At 40.9% G+C, this 20,447-nt stretch overlaps 1 protein-coding gene across 6 annotated transcripts; it reads right to left on the reverse strand.

Moving 5' to 3' along the window:
• Positions 1 to 1,385: 1,385 nt before the first annotated feature.
• On the reverse strand, positions 1,386 to 20,412 carry kntc1 (kinetochore associated 1). 6 transcript variants are annotated; one of them, XM_034540629.1, is made up of 62 exons: positions 20,305 to 20,412; positions 19,617 to 19,763; positions 19,349 to 19,469; positions 18,985 to 19,100; positions 18,734 to 18,812; positions 18,484 to 18,561; positions 18,359 to 18,393; positions 17,937 to 18,047; positions 17,522 to 17,615; positions 17,193 to 17,245; positions 16,956 to 17,068; positions 16,800 to 16,854; positions 16,598 to 16,696; positions 16,438 to 16,481; positions 16,279 to 16,341; positions 16,100 to 16,175; positions 15,835 to 15,960; positions 15,468 to 15,634; positions 15,244 to 15,355; positions 15,005 to 15,148; positions 14,876 to 14,932; positions 14,522 to 14,593; positions 14,265 to 14,384; positions 13,928 to 14,071; positions 13,746 to 13,841; positions 13,469 to 13,572; positions 13,266 to 13,368; positions 13,044 to 13,178; positions 12,823 to 12,942; positions 12,331 to 12,403; positions 11,892 to 11,977; positions 11,497 to 11,798; positions 11,127 to 11,299; positions 10,721 to 10,821; positions 10,241 to 10,385; positions 10,102 to 10,158; positions 9,850 to 10,013; positions 9,579 to 9,683; positions 9,351 to 9,479; positions 9,148 to 9,264; positions 8,918 to 9,027; positions 8,562 to 8,778; positions 8,031 to 8,120; positions 7,773 to 7,938; positions 7,441 to 7,499; positions 7,097 to 7,313; positions 6,944 to 7,017; positions 6,615 to 6,825; positions 6,217 to 6,329; positions 6,025 to 6,074; positions 5,586 to 5,664; positions 5,374 to 5,498; positions 5,147 to 5,282; positions 4,905 to 5,000; positions 4,684 to 4,740; positions 4,252 to 4,306; positions 4,053 to 4,116; positions 3,661 to 3,790; positions 3,451 to 3,540; positions 2,882 to 3,036; positions 1,728 to 1,826; positions 1,386 to 1,532 (listed from the first exon to the last, which is right to left on the reverse strand). In XM_034540629.1, exons 1-61 carry the CDS (start codon positions 20,338 to 20,340, stop codon positions 1,760 to 1,762), a joined length of 6,633 nt encoding a protein of 2,210 aa, XP_034396520.1. In that variant the 5' UTR covers positions 20,341 to 20,412; the 3' UTR covers positions 1,386 to 1,532; positions 1,728 to 1,759. The 6 variants fall into 6 exon arrangements, with proteins under 6 accessions (XP_034396520.1, XP_034396521.1, XP_034396518.1 ...); XM_034540630.1 differs by having other exon boundaries at positions 11,892 to 11,959; positions 16,279 to 16,344; XM_034540627.1 differs by having other exon boundaries at positions 16,279 to 16,344.
• Between the last annotated feature and the right edge of the window lie 35 nt (positions 20,413 to 20,447).

The following is a 20,447-nucleotide window of genomic DNA, read 5'->3' on the forward strand; positions in this document are numbered from 1 at the left end:
TACATGTGTATATATACTTTGTGGTTTGGTCCTTCCTTATTCTATGAATCAAACCGGAAGCACCCTTTCAAAGAACAGTGCATGCAATTCAGCCACTAACTACCACATCAGCTGCTTTGGTATCTGTGAGTACTCACTTATCATCGTTTACCAAGTATAAACTGAACCTTGACTAAGTGGGCCTTTTCTCCGCAATGACAAAATGCAGGGCTGCATATCCTTGAATTCTTTCGTATAATACTCTCTCGCAGGAGTAAAGATCAGTGCAAAGGTGCCTCATTGTGGTTTCCTGCTTCCTGCAGAACTATCAGTCTTCCATTAAGAATGATGAGGATCTCAAAAAAGTAGCCCTCAAATGTGTATTACTAAATATACTCGAGACTTGAGTTAAAATGATTTACTCAGGCCGGATATGTTTCACAAAAGGTGAAAGTAACACATTTTACACAAAAAAAATAGCTAATACCTAAATTAATACAAATTAAGGCTTAATATATAGGAACAAAACCTACAATACATTCACATACTTAATGTATGTGTATGCAACAAAACAAAATAGGAAACTGGCAACTGAACTTTACAAGTTTGACATTTCAGTCATTTCATCTCTAATGCTGTGTTCACACCAAACGCGAATTTTTGTCCGCGCGTCCGGATCCCATGTAAAGTCAACGTACAGACGCGTTTGACGCAAATTCGCGTCGGGCGGCGCGTTAGACGCGAATCGGGCGGCGCGAATTTTTCGCCCGAGTTGAAATATTTCAACTTTGGCGTCGGGCGTTAAAATTCGCCTCGAGCGACAGCCAATCAGCGTTGAGATGCTCCGCCCGTCACTGTGCCGCCGTTGTTGAATCAGAAAAACATGGATGACATCGTAGCGGTTTGCGGACCCCCGAGCTCTTTAATACAGCTACAGGTTAGCCTGAAGTAGCGCTGGAAGCGGCAGTCATCCAGACGCAGTTCCTGGAGAAGACGGTGACATTCACCGAGCTGTGTGCGGCGACGGGTGATGTTATGAACCCAAATACGACGGCGGCTGATGTTCCGACGTTTGTGGTATTTCCACAACAAGTACAGAGTAGAAAATAGTGGCTATTTCTTTCATGGCGGACGGCGGAAGTTATAACTGTTTTTACGGAGACAAGCCACGGAGATAAACCACGCCCCCTTTTCGCGTCAAACGCGTCTGTGCATTGACTTTGCATGAGGTCTGGACGCCGCGTTTGGTGTGAACACAGCATAAGACATTTATTTATTTATTTATTTTTAGACTCTTAAAATGATTGTGATTTATTTTCAGCTGCAAATTGTTGTCATACCTGACCTACCGCATGTTTGTATTATTGATTTTTCTTATATCTTTTTTCAAGAATTACACTACACAATCAATAAAGAAAAGCATTTATTCTAAATATTACATGCACAATGGAAATATAGATAGAAGTGCAAATATTGCATCTCTTCCCAAGAGAGACAAAGTAAGAATATATAAATACAGCTGCAGAATTCTTTTGTTACATGTTGAGAAACTCCTGAAAAAAGTAGAATTACATATGTTATATTTCTATTACAGATCAATAATCAAACTGATAATGGTGAAATACAAAAGTTACACAATTTGAACTACAATAATATGATTAATACAACTCATTAAACGACAACAACAACATAATACGTCTCGCCTGTATCCCAGACTACACTGGGTCCAAAATATCAACTTCAGTTACCTTCAGGCAGCTCGGTGAAGGGGAACCGTTAGTCAGCGCTTTCCCTCTTTGATGCAGTGTTTCATGTACTCACGAGCGAGTGAGTCAGCATCGTCCTGACTGAAAAGCAGATAAAAAAGAATATGAAGTCCATCCATCCATCCATTTTCAATACCGCTTATCCTCATTAGGGTCGCGGGGCGCTGGAGCCTATCCCAGCTGACATAGGGCGAAGGCAGGGGACACCCTGGACAGGCCGCCAGTCCATCGAGGGCACAGAATATGAAGTGAAGAACTAAAATCTTACATTTGAAAAGGTCAAATGCATACGGTGGGCTTTTGCTTTGGTCATTATAGGTCAAAGGTCTTGAGACAGCAGGTGGTGGTCAGCTGTTACACAAGACTGGAAGAGAAATGTGTAAACAAAACACACTCGGACCGGGCCTCCCCCGGATAAGTCTGATGTAAAGCTGGAAAAACTCTGTTCCATATATTATTTGAGGGCTGCACTGTTGCCTCACAGTAAGAGGGGCCCGGGTTCGGCTCCCGGTCTGGGCGGTCCTTCTGTGTGGAGTTTGCATGTTCTCCCTGTGGCAACGTGGGATGTGGGATATTTGCATGTTCTCCGGGTTCTCCGGCTTCCTCCCACAGTCCAAAGACATGGAAATTGCACATAGGTGTGAATGTGAGCGTAAATGGTTGTGTGTCTCTATATATGTGCCCTGTGAAAAACTGGCGACCCCCGCCTTCGCCTTGAATAATGTAATGTAATGTTGTATTTGGGCAAACTGTGGAGAGGAACATTTACCACCTTAACTGTAATTCCTGGTAGAGCCCACATACAGTATGTCACTAAATGTAACGTAGACTACAGACTCAGATGTGGTGCTAGAAGAAACCGTGCCCCTAAATGTCAGATCAATCTAAAACATCACTCCCCCCTTTGAACGGATGGCTGGCAATAGAAATGCTGACCTTTTTTCTATTTATTGCAATGTGTTGCATGTTGTGCATACCTGCTGTACTTCTGGTTATAGACAACAGTAGCTTGTTTATTAGTCTTATCCTGTTTTGATCCTATTTTAGGACATGTAAGTTACAGAAACTTGTTCTTTATACCGGCGTTCATGTTGCTTCCCTCACAAAAATAAACAAACAAACAAACAAAAACGTACCAGTTCTGACTGATCAGGTAGTCCACCAACTCTTTCACCTGGTTAGGTCGGCCATTCGACACAATGAGCTGCTTCAGATGCTTGAAGTGTTTGGTCTTCAGCAGTTTCTGGTGTTGTCCATTTTGGCTGATAAAGGTTAATACAGTCTCCCTGATCTGAGGAATCATAGAGGCAATAATGTCATAATATAATACAATATAGTTGAAACTAATAGTAATGGCAAAAAAGGTTGCACAAAAGAAAATATATTTTAATGCACCAGACATCTCTTTTGTTTTATACTTCAAAACAAGACAACACAGTTAACATGTTTACATTATCTTAACTAGTTCCCTTGTTCACAGCTTTACTGATGCTGATACACACATATAAAAACTATATACATATTGTGTTACAGGATTTGTTAAAACAACAGCTGTTATGTAGAAACTACAGGATGTAGTTAAACATTTGAAATTGCTGAAAAAACTCAGTTAAAATAAAAGCGCTGAAAGAGCTTCATGTTTTAGTCTCAGTGCAAGGTTTGAATTAAGCCGATTGAGTTGGTAAAACCTAAACTGACATCTAACCTGTGAGGGAACTCCAGCTAATTCCCCAGTGTTCATGAGCTCCTCCACCTGCTCAAGGACAGCGACCGGGTTACACACTGACAGAAAGCCCTGGAAACGGACAGAAAACACAGGGATGGGTGTGACACTGTGATCGTGATGAGGGCCTAACAGATACAGATCTTCCAAACGATTCCTCCTGACTTGTTGTATTGACATGGAGTTACTCACCTGGATCTGCTGAGCCTTTTTCATGGCACAGGGGATGAGAAGGAGTGTTCCCAGGGCAAAGGCTGGCAGATTGAACTGTGCAAAGCGATTGGCAATTCCTATCAGGTCCAGATTCAACAGGAAAGGGCACCTTGGGAAGAAAGATGAGTGTCAGGACGTTTAAAATAAACATCAAAGAGAATATGACATAATATATACGCAATCACTGCTTTTCTTTGAACAAATTCCAAAGTTCAATAAATCAAACCCATGTGCATGAAACAGACTAAAGTGTCACATGATGATATGGTTTCAAAACGTTAACACAATGTTCATATTCTAGCACTAGCAGTCCATGAAAGTAATACGCAAATGGAAAATTGGTATATGGTTGAATACGAGGAGCAACATACTTGAGCAGGAGAACAAACGTTCTGTAGAGTGTTGCCTGCTGATCAGGACTCAGAGGCACCGAGGCTGTCGAGACAGATCCGACAGGAAGGATGAACAGTGCAAACGTGGATATCAAAATTAACCATTTTAATGAACAACCTTCGAGCCAATCCATAACAATTATTCTACCAAAACATTGTATAATAAAAAGGTCAGTACCTGAAACAAAAGGTGCCAGTAGCATACTCTTCCAGGTCCTGGAGAAACTGGAAATCTGGGAAGAAAATAAAGTAATTAAAATTACCGTTGCAACCTCTTCTCTATTATCACTTGTCATATTGTAGTAGTGATAGTTGGAGCCGTTTTTATTTTTGGCTCCACCTCTGGGATGTCTGCTGGGGGTCACTTGCCATTTAACAGCACATTTCCCATCTATATCTCGACTGTCACAATTAAATAAAAGCAACTGGCCGACTTTGAGTCCTGGTTCTGATGCTTTTCTTTGTATATATTTTGAAACTGACGACATTTCTCATATACAGTTTGGGACCACATTTTAATTTACTTTACTTTAAATGTGTCTAAAGTAACAGAGGAAATACCAACATTATTTTCCTTTATTAAAATAACAGCGATGAAGTCTGACGTTACCTCCCACAGAGCAGGCACAGCCACGACCGCCTCTAGCACCTTCTGGAGGTGGCTGATCTGAGAGGGAAAAACATACCAACGGTTTTATTTTGAAGTGCAAAACCGAGCAGTCTTTATTCAAAGTCCCCTTCAACAATTCACGTGTGAGATACTGCGTTCAATTATGTTTTTATCAAAATGGACAAAATGGACAAATATTTTTCTGGTGCACGTCCTCTCACCAAGTTGAAGGCCAGCAGCTTCTGAAGCAGACTGTTCCACAGCTGATGGTCGTACACCTGATACTCCAAGCACAGGTCTGCCACCAACTGCACCGCCTAACAGGACAAAAGGTGCTTCAGTTTTCCTGCGTGCAGTTTGTGTGCAACATTTCTCATTGTTTCTAATTATGTACATTTTTTTGTTGTGAAACTAAATGAAGAAACTAGCTGGAATAGTTTAAATGTTTTAAGTTAGAAAGTACCTGCGGCTCATGACTGTGGTTCTTCCACAGCCCTTTAACCAAGCCCTCTTTGGGGCTACTGAGGAAGGACTGCACAGTGTAAGGGATGTTTAATGCCTCCAGTTGAGAGACAAAGATGTAGCACTTAATGTAATATCTGCATGGGAGTATAAAATACAGAAACATTAACACATCTTACACTAACAATTAATTATTCCACCAGTACTATCAAACAGATTTCCCATTACTGTATTTTGGTCTTGGGGATCTGCAACCGAGCCTCCAGAGTGGCAGAATCAGCGAGACGGACGAGACAAAGCAGAGCTCGAGTCTGATGGCAGAAGGTTAGACGAGGCCCAGAAGTGCTGAGAGGCTACAGGAGGAAATACAAAAAAAACAAACAGACATTAGTCCCTTTCTCCGGAAACAGAATTTTGACTCACTCTAATTTATGACTCACCCAGGTTTTGGCAGATAGGATCGGGTTTAGAAGACGGACAGCATCCTCCATTGGGCAAGACTGCAGCATGTACACCACCCTGAGGGCATCAAGTAAACACAATAAACAGAGAAGCCAACACACGTCGCTGATACAACTCATGGCCAAATCATTGTGCCCGTCAAATGAAACAGGGAAAGATAATTGTACGAGTAATAGAGGCAACTGTCAGTTTTAAACTGTATGTGCTGTACAGTACATTACAAGTACTCGACAAATAGATAAACTTACTTCATAATTAAATTCAACAGACGTTCTTTGATCTCAGTGATCAGTGATCTCTCACTATTACATTTAAGCACCAATTCAAAAGGGTTAAAAGAAAACAGTGCTTTCTTTTTTTATTGAATTAAAACATTTTTTAAACATAATAGAAGGGTATTCAGAGGCAATGTCTTACCTCATTAAGTCTGGATCCTCCTCGCTGACACAGTCATGATTACTAATATCCTTTATCAAAGAAAAACACGTTTTATCAAATTTCTACACAAAGGACTAAGTGATAAAAACACAATGTAAGCAGATTAACAGGAGACAAACAGAAACAGTGATTAGCAAATAGAAATTCGGTAATAAACTCAATGAGACAGACCTTGGTGACAGCAGGGCCTGTTTTGCAGATCCATTTTTCCAGCATCATGTTACGGATATTCAGGAGATCCACATTGTTGATGGTGGCTATTTCCTTAACCACTGCATGTATATCTGCTCAGAGGTAAATGCTCAAGTTAGGATTCACCACTGCTGATGACTTTGTCCCACTTACAACATATTGAAAATGTTTAGCCCACATTATGATCACAAGATAGTAATATTAATAAGTAGAAAATAATTGATACTGGATAGTTAAACAATTCAATGTCGTACAAAGCAGAGAAAAGCTAAATGGACGATATAACGCGCTTTAATCCAGTCGCCATCTTCATCACATGAAGCTGGTCTTAAATACTTCAGCTTCTCCAGCGGACTGCTGTATCAAAGCATGCTCACCAGGATACAGTTGACCTCCTGGTTCTCTGTAGCGCTGCTCCACACCACTCTGCTCATACAGGGCCACTATGAGCCTGGATGGCAGCCCCGTCAGCTTCAGATGCTCTGGGCTGTTCAGCTGGCTGGTTATCAAGGTATTCTCAGTAGCCGAGCGCTGGAACTGCAGTTTCAGCTTGGACAGAAATGTCTCCCCTCTGGCCCGCGCTGCCTCCTGCTCAGAATTATAGGGCAGTAGATTAAAACCAACCAGATTATGAAAAACTAACCAGATAAAGATGTGAAAGATGTCAAATGTGTACTGTTTGATTTCTGCAATCACTTATATCGACCTCAAGGTTTGGATCCTTCAGCCAGGCCTCTCCGAGAGCCAAACAGAACCTAAGAGAATGTGTCTTCTCATGGCCTGTGGAGAACAGGACACCATTCAGTCCAGAGAAAACACACACAGAGTGACGTGGCAGTGTATAATCTGCAGGTCAGACCTGGTGGCAGCTCCTGGGTGATCTTGTGGGCGGTGGCAGCTGCCCACTCCGGGCTCTGGATGCAGTGGATGTACTTCATCATGGTTTTGGCTACCTTGAAAGTCTCACTATTGCAGCCATGCCCCTGACCCTTTTTCCTCTGGTCCAAGAGTAAAGGCTTCATCTTCTTCTCAAACACATGATTTGCGGCTGACATGTATAACTTGTCAAGGCTCACCTGGAATGAGACAGGTAGGTTTGACTAACAGTCAAACTTTATGGATAAATCTATCATTTTCATGATTATATATTATACGTGTATGTATTATATGATCATGGCTACTTTTTAGATTAGTGTGCTTTACCTTCATCAGTTTGCTAATCAAAAGAAGTGTAGGGAAGGTCTCCTCAGTGAGCTCAGGAGCTAAACACAGAAAAACATTTTAGTTTCTTAAGTCTTAACATATCTCATTAACTCATTAAATATTGATACATCCAAATGACAGATTTGCCAACAGAAGCTACACAAAGAAGTTAAACACAGTAACAAGTGTAAAATATTTGAAATGTTAGGACCTCAAATGAGTTTAGAATAATTCCTCCTTTAAGATTCTACTCCATCACATATAATGCAATCAGAATATTTTGAGTTTGTCAGCTATAATATTTTAGAATGAAAATAAGACAACTGACTCACAGATAATCTTCCAGTAATGGTTGGTCTGCATAAGCAGGTGGAAGGGCAGTCTGCTGTTAGAGTGCGGGTTTGGCAGCTGGCTGTTTTCCAGAAGATAAGTGTTCTCCACATCCGAGGTAGGAGAGACGCGCTTGTAGGACTTCAGGTGTTGAAGGAGGCCCATTGCCTGTGGATTACAATACACTGGTTGCTTGTCTGCAAAATACATTTTGAAGACCAGGAAGTAATTCTGCTTTTAAACACATGTGGTCTTTTTACCTGACTAACAGAAAAGGTCGTCACATTCTCATCCGCAGCCTCGATGATCTTCAGCACTACTTCGATCCTCTCATAGTTGTACGGACTGAGCTGTACAAGAAATGCATTTTACAAGTTAGGTGAATAGCTTGAATTTAGTTCGGGATAGAAAGTAATACTTACTTAACTACGACAGTAAAGTGCTTTCAGTGTTTGCCGTTGCAGTTCTAAACCAAGTACTATACTGTATGTCATTCTGGACCAAATTCAAGTAATTGGTTTGGAAACTGAAAATAACGGAGCTGCGGCACCATAACAAGGATGTGGATATAGCTTTTTGATGTTTCATGATTACTATTAACTAAGCACTCTTGTGTTGTACGTTTTTCTTGAATCATTTGTCTTGGATGAGCCTCTGGGTGAAATTTAAACAAAATTAGAAATTATCAGAAATGTCATTTATGTAAAAGAGGTTAGAAAACTATTAACACAGAGCCTTCATGCTAACACTAAAAGGACCCCCTCTTCTAGTTTGTCCCCCCATGCACAAACCTTGAATATGGCAGCACAGAGACTGTCGGTGAGCTCGCTGGTGTTGTGTAACATCGGGATAATCTGCAGGACTCGCTCCAGTGCGTCTGCATGACACAGAGGCTGCATCTCTTCCTGCCCTGTGCCGTGGTCACCTGCGGCTTCCTCGTCCTCTTGGAGCAGCAGTAAGGTGGTAATGTACTGGTTGATCACACTGTCACGGTCAAGACCAAAGGTGCTGCAGACGGGAGCAGAGAGTGAGCCCAGGAAGGAACAGAATACGAGCCCATACGAGACCGCCCGGGACACTTCTGGACCGGAAAGGAAATGCATTGATATAGATTGAAGAATTTAACATTGTAGAGTGAGCAGCGGACCTGCAGTACTGGAGGATAATGTCTGGAGTGATTCTCTGGTTTTTCACCAAGTCAGGAATCAGTCTGCTCTTCATCTCAGGCCGCTGACGGAACACTGGTTGGATGGATATCTGTGGCCGAGCAGGAGCAAGCATGGTGAATGCCAAGTCACGTTAAATGTCAAGTCAAGAGGGACAGTAACTCGTGAAGTATACTGTGAATAGAAATGCGAGTGGTTTTCATCCACACACCTCCAGTTTGCCGAGCTTGATGCCCCATTCAGCATCAGTGATGACAGAGAGAAACTTCTCTTGTTCCTCTGCCTCCCCGTACAAGCAGCAGAGATCAGCCCCGATCCTGGCCACAGCCTAAAGCAGCCAACGACAATTTTAATTATCAAAAATAAAAAAGGTTTGACGATAACATACAGAAGAACAGTGAACATATTGCCTACCAAGATTTTGTTATAGTTTTGCCAGGTGTTGTCAATAACCTTCCACAGTAGTTTGAAGACTTCTGCTTTGGAGAGGAGTGTACAGAGGCCAATAGCCAAATCACAATCAACCACCCTCCAGTTGAACACCTGCAGCCCATATAAATAGAGATACAGTGATTTAAAAGCATACTAAAACGCAGTATATTGGCGACTACCATCTCATGACATGAGTCTGAGCAGACTCACCTTGTTTAAGAGAGCCACAGCAACAGCATTCAGAGACAAAGTAGTTGTCTTTCGAAGATTATTCAAGCATACATTGTACTTCTTAAGCTCTTGGGAATCGTAAAGCTGAAAGAAGAGTAAACAGTTTACTGTGACATTATCACGATACACATTACAAAATATCTTTCCTCGGCCTAACTGGCAAGTAGCTATTACTATAATAACGGTACAATTGATCCAGAAACACATGGCGGTGGCACCGATAGCACCTCTGGATATGTTGCAGCCATACCTGGACACTAAGATTGATGTTCATAACATTAGAGGTGACGTGCTGCAGGCAGCTGCCGTATGAGTTGACCAGCACTCTGAGGGCCAGCTCCAGCTGACTGCACTCCTGTAACATCTGTAACATGTTGGCCAGGGGACCCAAGAGGGGCTGCAGGTAGTTTGAACCTGTATGTGGGCCAGGCAAGACACATGGTCAACTTTGAAAATGACAAATTCCAACGAGAAACAATGAAATATAAGTTTTAGTACAGACCGTCTTCAAATGAGCAGTGTACCAGACAGGAACAGTCCAGTGGGTGCAGTTTGATATCTGCAAGATTAGTGATAAGCTGATGAGACCAGTTAGCTGGAGACTATCAAAGGTGAATAGATGATTAATTTGAGCATCTTACCCAGAGAAACAGGAAGCAAACAGTTGGTAATTTCATATTGGACTGGAAGCGCAGAAACTGGGTCCAGAACAATGCAGTCTTCACTAAAAACATCCTGAAAAGTCCACTGAGAATGTGGATCTTTTTCTGTCTCCAAGGTCGAATCCTGGGACATGACACAAACATTTGTGATATGCATTTGGCTAATTTCACAATTTTGTAAAGTTGTACGTTTGTAATCAATTTGAACTACCATCAACAACACAAGAAGTCTTTTACTGCAATTGAAGAACATCAAAACAAAACTATGTTAAATAATAAACTATTATTATCTAAATCCTCTTAGAGATTTCACCAGGAAGATTCCCAGTTACTAACTTGCAAAATAAGACATCCAATTTAAATGTCTGCAGAATATATATCGTATAACATATCAAGCATAAACCAGAGTAAAATAAAGTAAACACAGTATCATTGAATGGAGAAAGATACGATACTGACCTTGGCTAAGAAGCCATAGTTGTCTGATAACTGACACTGATGATAGACATCCATAGCTATCCGTGTGCACTTGCAAAGCTCCAGACAATCCAGGAGTAGATCTGCAGAAGTTATTATTTAAAATATGAACTTAAAGAGTTTACTTGAAGCAAAAGATTCATGGTAATACAGGGAGAGTACACTGGTACACAATTGGTCATTTTCACATTTAAGATGAGACTGAGGATACATTTATAGTCTAGTTTTAACAGCAAAAGGGTTTTACATTTTATCTGCAAGCTTACAACAAATTAACGATTACAAATCTAATAGTTGAATTGTGAATTCGGCAGTGATTCGCACAATAGCTATTGATTAACCAACATAAAATGTGGTTGAACATAATTGATTTTGCAGCGTTTTTTACCTGAGTGGCACGTAGCAATAGCCTGGCAGGCAAGCTCATGGATGACTGCTGGCAAGTCCATGTCTTCAGGAAGCACCATTGGTACATCTGCCTCCAGCATCTGGCATAACGTCTTGGCAGCAGTGAACAAAACCTTCCCTGTACAGGTGTTATAGTGGTGTTCATACAGCTCACTGAAAATATGGAGGAAGAGGAGAAAGAAAACATAAGAGATTCTCCATGTGCATCACTGGACAGGGATGTTTTTTTAAAAATCTGAATGAAAAAAAACAATTTCTCTATAGTTTCACTAAGAACTCAAGGGGGAAATAAACTAAAGCAAGGCCACTCCTGGATTCATACACACGGCACAGCATACACACACGCAAACCTGAGGATCTTGAGGGCCTTGTCCACCTTGCCCACCCCGAGAGCTCGCAGGGCTAAGTCCGACCAGAGCTCCTGTTCGGTGCGCTGCAGCTGCCTCCCTAGACGACGCAAGCCAGCTTCTGTGGAGATGGTCTTGGTCTTGCCATCGGGGTCATTAGCCACAACTGGAGTTGGCGTGGCCTTCCTCTTAGATGAACGGCGGCCATGTGTGTTTTCATAGGCTGTGATGTGATGCTCCTGGATTTGCTTTCTGATGTTTGGATCCTCATAGTTTGAGGGGGTGAAGAAAACATCAAAGTCCTCCTGTTGGAACAAATAAAGAGGTTGCCGGTGAAGAAGATGATGAAAGAACAGATGGAATAATAACACCTAAAACATTCCTTAAATGAAACTTACCTGTAGGTGGGCGATCGCCTTAAACATGATGAGGTTGTTTTCACACTCCATGCTTTTAAGAGCATCATCTACAGAGGACATGAAACCTGTTTAAATTTGATCATCAATATCATAATAAAATGTTGATTATTACATGTGTTAGAGTCATTATAATATTTGGATATCACATTTGTGGCCTAATATATATTATTGGTCCACTTTGCTTGGTTTACTTTGTTTCAGTATATTTAACTGCACTTTGATTTCAATATTGCTGAAGTTCTTTCAGCCTTTTATTGGTAGCATCTTCTGCCAGACTATTTGCACATGACACAAAATCCCCCCCAAAAGCCCTTATATAGTGTTGAGGTTAATATAGTGTTTGATGTTTTACTGCTCCATGCAAACTTTCCTAACTCATCCAACGCGTGGAGGTCAGAGCGATAAGGATTGTACTTACGTTTTTGGATTACATACAGGTATTTCAGAGCCTCCACCATCACCTGAGCTATGACCATCTGGTGTTTCTTGTGCTGTGGAAGACAGAGAAGAATTGAGATATACTGTAAATGTCAGAATTAATGCATGCTTACCATAATGCTGTTCTATTATGTTCAGATCTTGAAGCTCCATTTGATTTAATTTTCATGTCTGGTCTACTTTAAGGAATATTTTCCTATAGCTGCGTAAGCATAATCTCAACTGCGATCACAGGCGCTGAGGGAAAGGCTCCCAGGCAGGGAAAATCCTGTTATATCATATCAACTTTTAGTTGCAGCAGAGGTGTAATGTTAATGACATCTAAAGCTAAGCAAAAACTAGCTCTTATTCTTAAAATGCGACAAAATACGACTTCAGTAGTCTGGAAATTGCTAAATTAAGCAGGGAATATGAGCACGGGAAATGCTAATTATGTTTAATTTCAGACACATAACATCTTCCCTCTCCTCACCTCATCAGATATGTGGTCTTTGTCCTCCAGCTGCAGCCTTGCCCAGGAAGTGAGACGCTTGATCACACACTCTGCCTTTGCAGAGGACAGCCTCTTCAGGACAGTCATGCTTTCCTCCGTCTAAAAAGCAGCATAACATACTTTGCATCAGTATGCCATGGAAACATTAAAAGAAACAATTTAATCTAGGCGATTTCATGTTTCCATGTGGATGAGCATACCTTGCTTTGGCCAATCAGCATTATGAGATACAAGTAGTTTATCTGCAAGGTTGGAAGTTTGTGAGCTTCAGCTAATGTCAGGGAGTCTTCTAAAGACATTGGCAAGTCTTGCTTCAGAATGTATCTAATCAGCGTCTGGGAAAATATACTGTATATGACACAAGGCTCATACGAAGGCACCGCTGAAGTCAAATGTCACATAATAAATGAGATCAAAATTACCATAATTTGAGTGCTGTTGGAGAGGTCGAAGTTGCGGATGCCATAGCCCCTGAGAAGTTTCCTGATTTCCATCAGATGGTAACTCTCCTTTAAAAGCCCTTGTCTGGGGAATACATCAGCCAATAAAAAACGATATCGAAACTCATAATATTGCCAAATTTTACAGTATGAAAAGAATCATGGTGATGACAATGTGAACATACTTTGGTCCATCCATCTCCAGGTACTGTTGAACCAGTTGTTCTACCACATTACTCCAGGGCACTACAGTTTTCTGCATGATCTCCAGCACAGCATCCACCATCAGCTGGTAGTAAATACAATAATGTGAGATTTCGCTAATCTTGGTACACAATGTATTGATCTTGACGATTTTTGTTAATCGGTTGCCGTTAAGGCTGTTTTTCACACAAGTATTTGCACTCACAAACCTTTAAACATGTCATGAACTGCATGTGTAATGGTGTTACAGAAACTTACGTCTGTATCAGTCATACAAGCTAGCACAGCCACTGCTTTGGCTTCCCATTCTGTGAAAAGTGTTGTGGTCTGAGAACTACAGCGCTCCAGCAGATCCTAGTGAAGATGAGGAGAAATCTTTATCAGGTATTTGGAAAATGAAACGTCTGTTCCCAGTGGGGTCGGCAGTGATGGACTGTTACCTTGATGTACTGGAAAAGTAGCTCATCTAAAGGAATCGCATGCTCTTCAGTATACGGCAGGATACTGCTTTCCACTGTGGCTGCAATCAGCTCTGGAGCCGGAACTTTGTCCAGCATGAAGAATGCGACACTACGAACACTTCCCTTTCAAATTCACAAGGAAGAACATATTGAAGATAGGAACAACAACACAAAACCCCCTCAACATGTCCCCTAAATGCATTATTTTCATACAATCCGGCAGGTTAATACAAATAAGTGTGTCCTGCTGAAGATATCAGTAGCTTGCTTGAAACTCAAATGTAGTTCAAATATGTCATGAAAAAAAGAGACAAACCTTCTCAAAGACTGAAAGTGAAAGTCTGCAGTTGTGTTTCTGGTTGAGGTCAAGGAGCCGACGGAGGTTGGACACCAGGGACTTGAGGCTCTCCACCTCCTCTGCACCGTAATTATCATCCTAAAAAAAAGAAAGATAAAACATAGATTGACTGTGTTATGTCACTATAATTCAGCTACAATTAGCTCCCACAGGTAAACCATGATTGTGAAGGCACATAAATGTATAGCGGAAAGAGAACAATGTGTCGAACTGACAGATTTCATCCATGTCCAGAGAGAAGGGAGTCCAACCACAGCCAAGTCCAACCCGTTCTGGGGCCAAGCACCCTGGAACAACATATTACAGTTATAAACATTGGTTTAACTATTGTGACTGACATGTACTTACTATACAATGTTTTATCTATTGACACTTTATTATCTGTTATGCGCCTCACCGCTGGAGTGAAACATTTTTTCATTCCTCTGTATGTTTGGTACATGAATTGACAATAAACTGAATTTTTTACTTTTATACAACCAATTGAAGCTATGCGCGTTGCTATTGCCCATTATACACCATTGTTATTTTAGCCTGGCCTTAAGTGTTTCAGGCTTTTTTCTTTCTACCTTTTCTGTTAACTCCAGATTCCGTGCCCTCTGCTCCAGCCATCTCGCCAAGATTTTCTATGGGCACATCATACAACTTTTACAACTGGAAACATAGCACCATATTTTGAAATGAGCAATGATTCCTACCTGTCCTGGTGGAAGCACTCTTCTCACAAAAGGAACAAAAACGGCCCTAAACCAAAGACAGAGGTCTTGGGATGGCAGATCCTCTGGGATGGCACTGAGCACGGCTTCGAGGTTGCTCTCGTCAAACTCGGCTGCAATCGGTCCCTGTTACCAAACCCAAGAGTAAACATCACAACTGGCCGTGACACTAATATATTTCTCCTAGTGTTGTTTCATGGAGTGCATGAAGCTGTCTTTACCTCATATCTCAGCCAAATGAGTTGTGCACCCTTCATGTCTCCCTCTCTCAGGTGGATCAGAATTTCTCCTAAATTGTCAGTGCAGTTCAAAAACTCAATCCAGGCGATGCCACTATGGATGACAGAATAACTTACTAAAATAACAAATACGTGTACATTATGAACAAACCACATGATTAAACATGTATTGTACAACACAAGAGACCACTAAGACTTTGCTTTACTTGAAGTTATCTGGGCCGTGTAGGCTGCAGAAGGTTGCCAGCCTGGCCAGGGCCTCTTGGATCTGTAAGGAGGAGTATCGTGTGGCAGCATGGTTTAGTATCTTCTCTGCCGTCTCAAAGGTCGGCCACGGAGCCTTGAGGCAGTATTCCACCACATACTGCTCATCCTAGGAAATGCAGAACAAATATTACATTACATTACATGTCATTTAGCTGACGCTTTTATCCAAAGCGACTTACAATCATGTTACATTCATACACTGTAGACACAGCTACAGGGAACAATTCAGGGTTAAATAACCTCTATTAGTGAGGGGCTGAGCCTATCAACATTTGTAAAATTAGTGTAAAATTAAATTAGACTGACTGTGATCTTCATCAGGTTGGTCTTGGCCTCCTCCACAAGTTCAGACCACACATCCTGTCCATAGCCACCCACCGATGCAGAGGCCAGCTGCTCCAGCACAAAGTCAAGCTTCACCTTGTACACAAGCTAAACAAAAATAGGATTGATAGTTGTATAGCCCCAATTAAGGAAGTAATGTACCACTAGCTGCACCACCATTCTAAAGTACCAATCATATTGTACATTTCTGCTCTGGTCAAATATTAATTTTGCACTTTTCACTGACCTCTAAATCCAGCTCAAATGTGATGGCAAACTTTTCAGCTTCCTCAAACATGTGTTTGTGAAGAAGTCTGCTAAGTCTGAGAATAGAGAAAAATCTTAGTCAGTCAAATTATACTGACATCAAATACAATACGTGAACCGCAATTGATGTGGAAATGTATCCCATTAAAATGGAGGTACCTGTTCTCAGGCAAGGCCTCTGTGAAGCATCTGACAACCACAGCAGATATGGGCTCTCCACGACTACTTGATAGAGAGCAGGGGGAAAAAGACCAGTTAATATTTTGAAACATTCACCATATCGTTTGAGTACTGGCTGAACATTAAAACATGTCCTACCTTTCTGGGTTCTCACAAATCCCCTCAACTAAATAAATTGTATCCTGAAAGCAGAGGATAAAACAACTGACTTCAAGGTGCAGACATATTCACATCCAGAAATAGCACGTCCATATATCCATCCGTCCATATAACAAGTTTACAAGCGTTGATTGTTTACCATGTTTATTTTTGTCTGGACAAGACAGGAGACTGAGGAAACATCCAGAGAGTAGCAAATAGTCATGGAGGGCAGACATCGTATTTGCAGTGAGTTGATCTGAAAAAAGTAAAACCAGCACATCAAGTTTAGAAAAGGACTTCTTAATAATAATAATAGTAATCATCTTTTACAGTTTCTTCAAAAGGAGTTGCACTGCTACCCGACTCTTGTCTTGATTTGTTAGTGTAATCATCTTCATGCTGCCCTTGTCTTGGCTGTAACACAAACAGATGTATTTCAATTGTCAACATTGTTTAATTGAGGCACATTCCTCTGTATATCTACAGCTACTGTTTGATAAAACATAGATACATACGCCACCATGGAGGCCGAGCCACATTCTGTAGTGAGTTTAAAGTCATGAATGGCAAGGTCCTGCCAACAGTGAATCATGACAAGAAAATGTAGGTCCCAAAGGCTCAGGGCATTCTACAGCCGGAAAAAAACAAAACACAAGCCATCCATATTGTATGTAATTAAACCTGAAAATACGTTTGATTGAACCTCATGCAATGGTACTTCCAACAGCTACAGGTGATAGTACTGAACTCACCTCAGTGTCAAGAATATACAAGTGATTTTCCACCACCTCCATCCTCCTCACACCTTTGAAGTAAATATATAAGGAGAACGTATTTAACAACCCTCACACAATCTAGTCTTAGAGGCATTCTAACTGTTTTACTTGTTGTGCAACTGTATCATATTGTGTCTCTATTTCTTATCATTTCTCTTTTCCTCAATACATTGATTCACTATATATACACACACCCACTTATATGTTCTTCACTAACAAAGTTAAACGATAAATATGAAGATGGTAATACATGTTTAGTATTAAGATAGTGTAACTATGAACTGAACATTGGGGCAAGACCGTACCTGGAATTAAGCTGTCGTTGATAGAGTGAGCAAGGCACATCTTGCCCTGATGAGGGTCCATCATCCAGTGAGTCACAATACTTTCTTTGTCCCCCTGTGAAGTTAATGTTGTGACAAATTACATCAAGAAATACATGTTGTTTTACTGCTTTATATAAGCAGTAACTATCATTCCTAGAAAGGTTTTATTTACACTATTTTAAGCTTCATTTAAAGTGTGTCTTAATAAAATGGTAAACATTGGTTTCATTTTCAGCTTGAAAACATACTGAATGAGACATGTAACAGCACAGTAAGAAAAGGGAGGGACTGGCGAAAACAACACATATTTGACGTACCATCGCCCATTATGCTGTCATCCACAATTAATCAATGTATCATAGCTGCAGGTGGTAAATAAATGAATAACACTGACCCCGATCATTAAGTGAATTTCAGAGCCCAGATTGAACATCACTGCTGTACTGCAGCCCTCGTCATGGTAATCACTGGTGGAGCAGAAGTCTATCTTGATGAGCGACTCGAGCTGAGTTGAGGAATAATGTGATTAGAGAAAAAATAGAAAAAATACAAATGTACACTTTTATTGATCCCCTTGGGGAAATTCTTCTCTGCATATGATCCATTCTTAGTTATTAAGGAGCAGTGAGCTGCAGTGAAGCGCCTGGGGAGCAACTGGGGGTTCAGTGTCTTGCTCAAGGACACTAGGACATGCAACTATGGGGAGAGTGGGGATCAAACCGGCTACCTTGTGGTTATGGGACGACCACTCATCCCCATGAGCTACAGCCGACCCAAAGAGTTCTGCTGTAAAAATAAGAAGTTAACTTAACTTACATCATTCACAGCTCCCAGATCCATGTTTTCAATGGCTGTGTTAACAAAAGATGAATGAATAAATGTTTAGTCAAAACAATGGCTCCAATAAAACTTTCAGTCTAACACACATGATGTTTGGATACCTATCTCGATCTTTGCCAATGCAAGGTTTGTAATGTGGAAAAACCCATCCTCTACGAGAAGGAAGACATGGTACATCCCTGTCAACAAAAAAATAACAAAAAACATCTGAGAAGTTGGCAACACACCATTAATTAAAGATTCAGATTTGGATGACGTACGTAAAGATTCAGGTAGAGATAGAAATTCCTTCAGGTTTGTACACATACACCTTTGTTTCTCAGAAATTGTATAATATTCATAAAGATTTACCTAAGGATTCCTTGTTCTCTTCTACGATGAGATAGCGGTATGTCTTCTCATCTTTACTGGATGGTTTCTCTACCAACGCCTACAAACCCAGACAATAAAACAACATGTTAAAGTACATAAGTGAAACACGTGCAACACAAACTCATTAAAAGGACGACTATCCTATAACAATTCAAAGCCAGACCCAAAGTGATCACAGCTCATGTATTCTTACACTATTTGGCCTGATAGATATCAAACAGAAATCATACCCTGGTGAGATGGATTCTCTTGGTTGGCACATGGATCAAATGAAGGTTTCCATTTCTTTCACAGACCACCAAAAATTGTCCTTCCAGGCATACATCAATGGCATCCACATCAGTTTCTGAAAAACAGGTATTAATGTACAGAGGTTACCCAGAAAGGTGAAACTACATAGATACAAACGGGATGATGAAATATGGCATGCGACTGAACAATATCTTCAAATGTATTTAGTTTAAATTATAAAGGCAACCTTGACACAGAGAAAGCAGCGTCCATCTGTCATCTTAAATATTGGACCCACTGATATGAGTGCAGCTACAACGACCATCTCAGAGGACACAAACTGATATTTGACAAACAACCTACCAAAATGAAGATGCAGCAGGATGGTCTGATAGTTCTGGTCAAACAGGATCACTGTCTTGTCAGCAACAACAATGTTCCAGTTTGACCCACTGGAGGAGGAGAGACGGGGGTCTGTCTCCACCTGCAAGAACCAGCATTTTCATCTCATCGCTGACAAACTGATGTAACTGATATTATTATTATTGACTTACTGTCGTACTTTATATGGACAACATGGTTAGATTACAAGAGTTCTTGTAACATTCATGGAAATATTGACAACCATTACCTCATTTGCAGTGGAGATGTTGACCAGTGTATCCACCTGATACAAGCCGCTTCCATTCTCCTCCTTGGACGCACTGCCGAAGCGGACATTGTTTGTATCCTCGTTGGTCAGAAGTTCAACGTCGCTCCAGATCGCCATTTCGACGAGCTAAAGTACATAGAGGAACACCTTTAAAACTTTTTTATTTTTAATCTCAAAATGATTTCGCTCTCACGCTTACTTGAAACACGATAAATTAGACATGCTAAGTTAGTTGACATTGTCCACATAAGCTAAGACTTTAGCTAGTTGCACATTACTTCACCTTAATGTTATGATAACACTAGTTAATGCTCGTGAACAATTTCAGCTGAGATGTACAACAACAACATTTAGACTAACTGCTGATATCTTTGACCGATCGCGACTTAGCCGGAACGGCAGTCGACTACAATGTAGCTAACTGACGTTACAGTTACCTGATAGTAACCCACCAATCCGTTTAAATAATCAGATAGCTAACGTTACAACAGAGAGATTAGCCATAAAACAACAGTAAGAGTTGTACAATTTGGCGGGTTGCTGGTGATATTTGGGGTCTCTTTCTCCTGAGTTTTGTCTAACAGATACAACGTCTATCCCTGGCTAATTATTAACAATGTTTCCTTGTTTAATATTGCCTGAATTAAACCACAACCACAGTACGTACTTCAATATTATCCATTTGTAATCCAAACGTAAGCATGTAATTGACGAAGCATGTTTGGGCTGTACACAGTCTGAGGGAAAGTGTTGCCTGACAGGCTGCATTTAGGGGAAAGAAGGACGTCTTAAAGAACGGGGCGGGGTATT

The sequence above is a fragment of the Cyclopterus lumpus genome, chromosome 9 (genome assembly GCF_009769545.1).
Source record: "Cyclopterus lumpus isolate fCycLum1 chromosome 9, fCycLum1.pri, whole genome shotgun sequence".
NCBI classification, from domain to species: domain Eukaryota; kingdom Metazoa; phylum Chordata; class Actinopteri; order Perciformes; family Cyclopteridae; genus Cyclopterus; species Cyclopterus lumpus.

Excerpts from the sequence above, each read along its gene's own strand:
- kntc1 (XM_034540627.1), bottom strand. The coding sequence starts at position 20,340 with ATGCTTACGTTTGGATTACAAATGGATAATATTGAA. Across the intron at positions 17,069-17,192 it reads TGTATATTCTTGACACTGAG|AATGCCCTGAGCCTTTGGGA; the intron begins GTGAGTTCAGTA and ends TTCCGGCTGTAG. Across the intron at positions 10,159-10,240 it reads TTTGCTTCCTGTTTCTCTGG|ATATCAAACTGCACCCACTG; the intron begins GTAAGATGCTCA and ends CTAATCTTGCAG.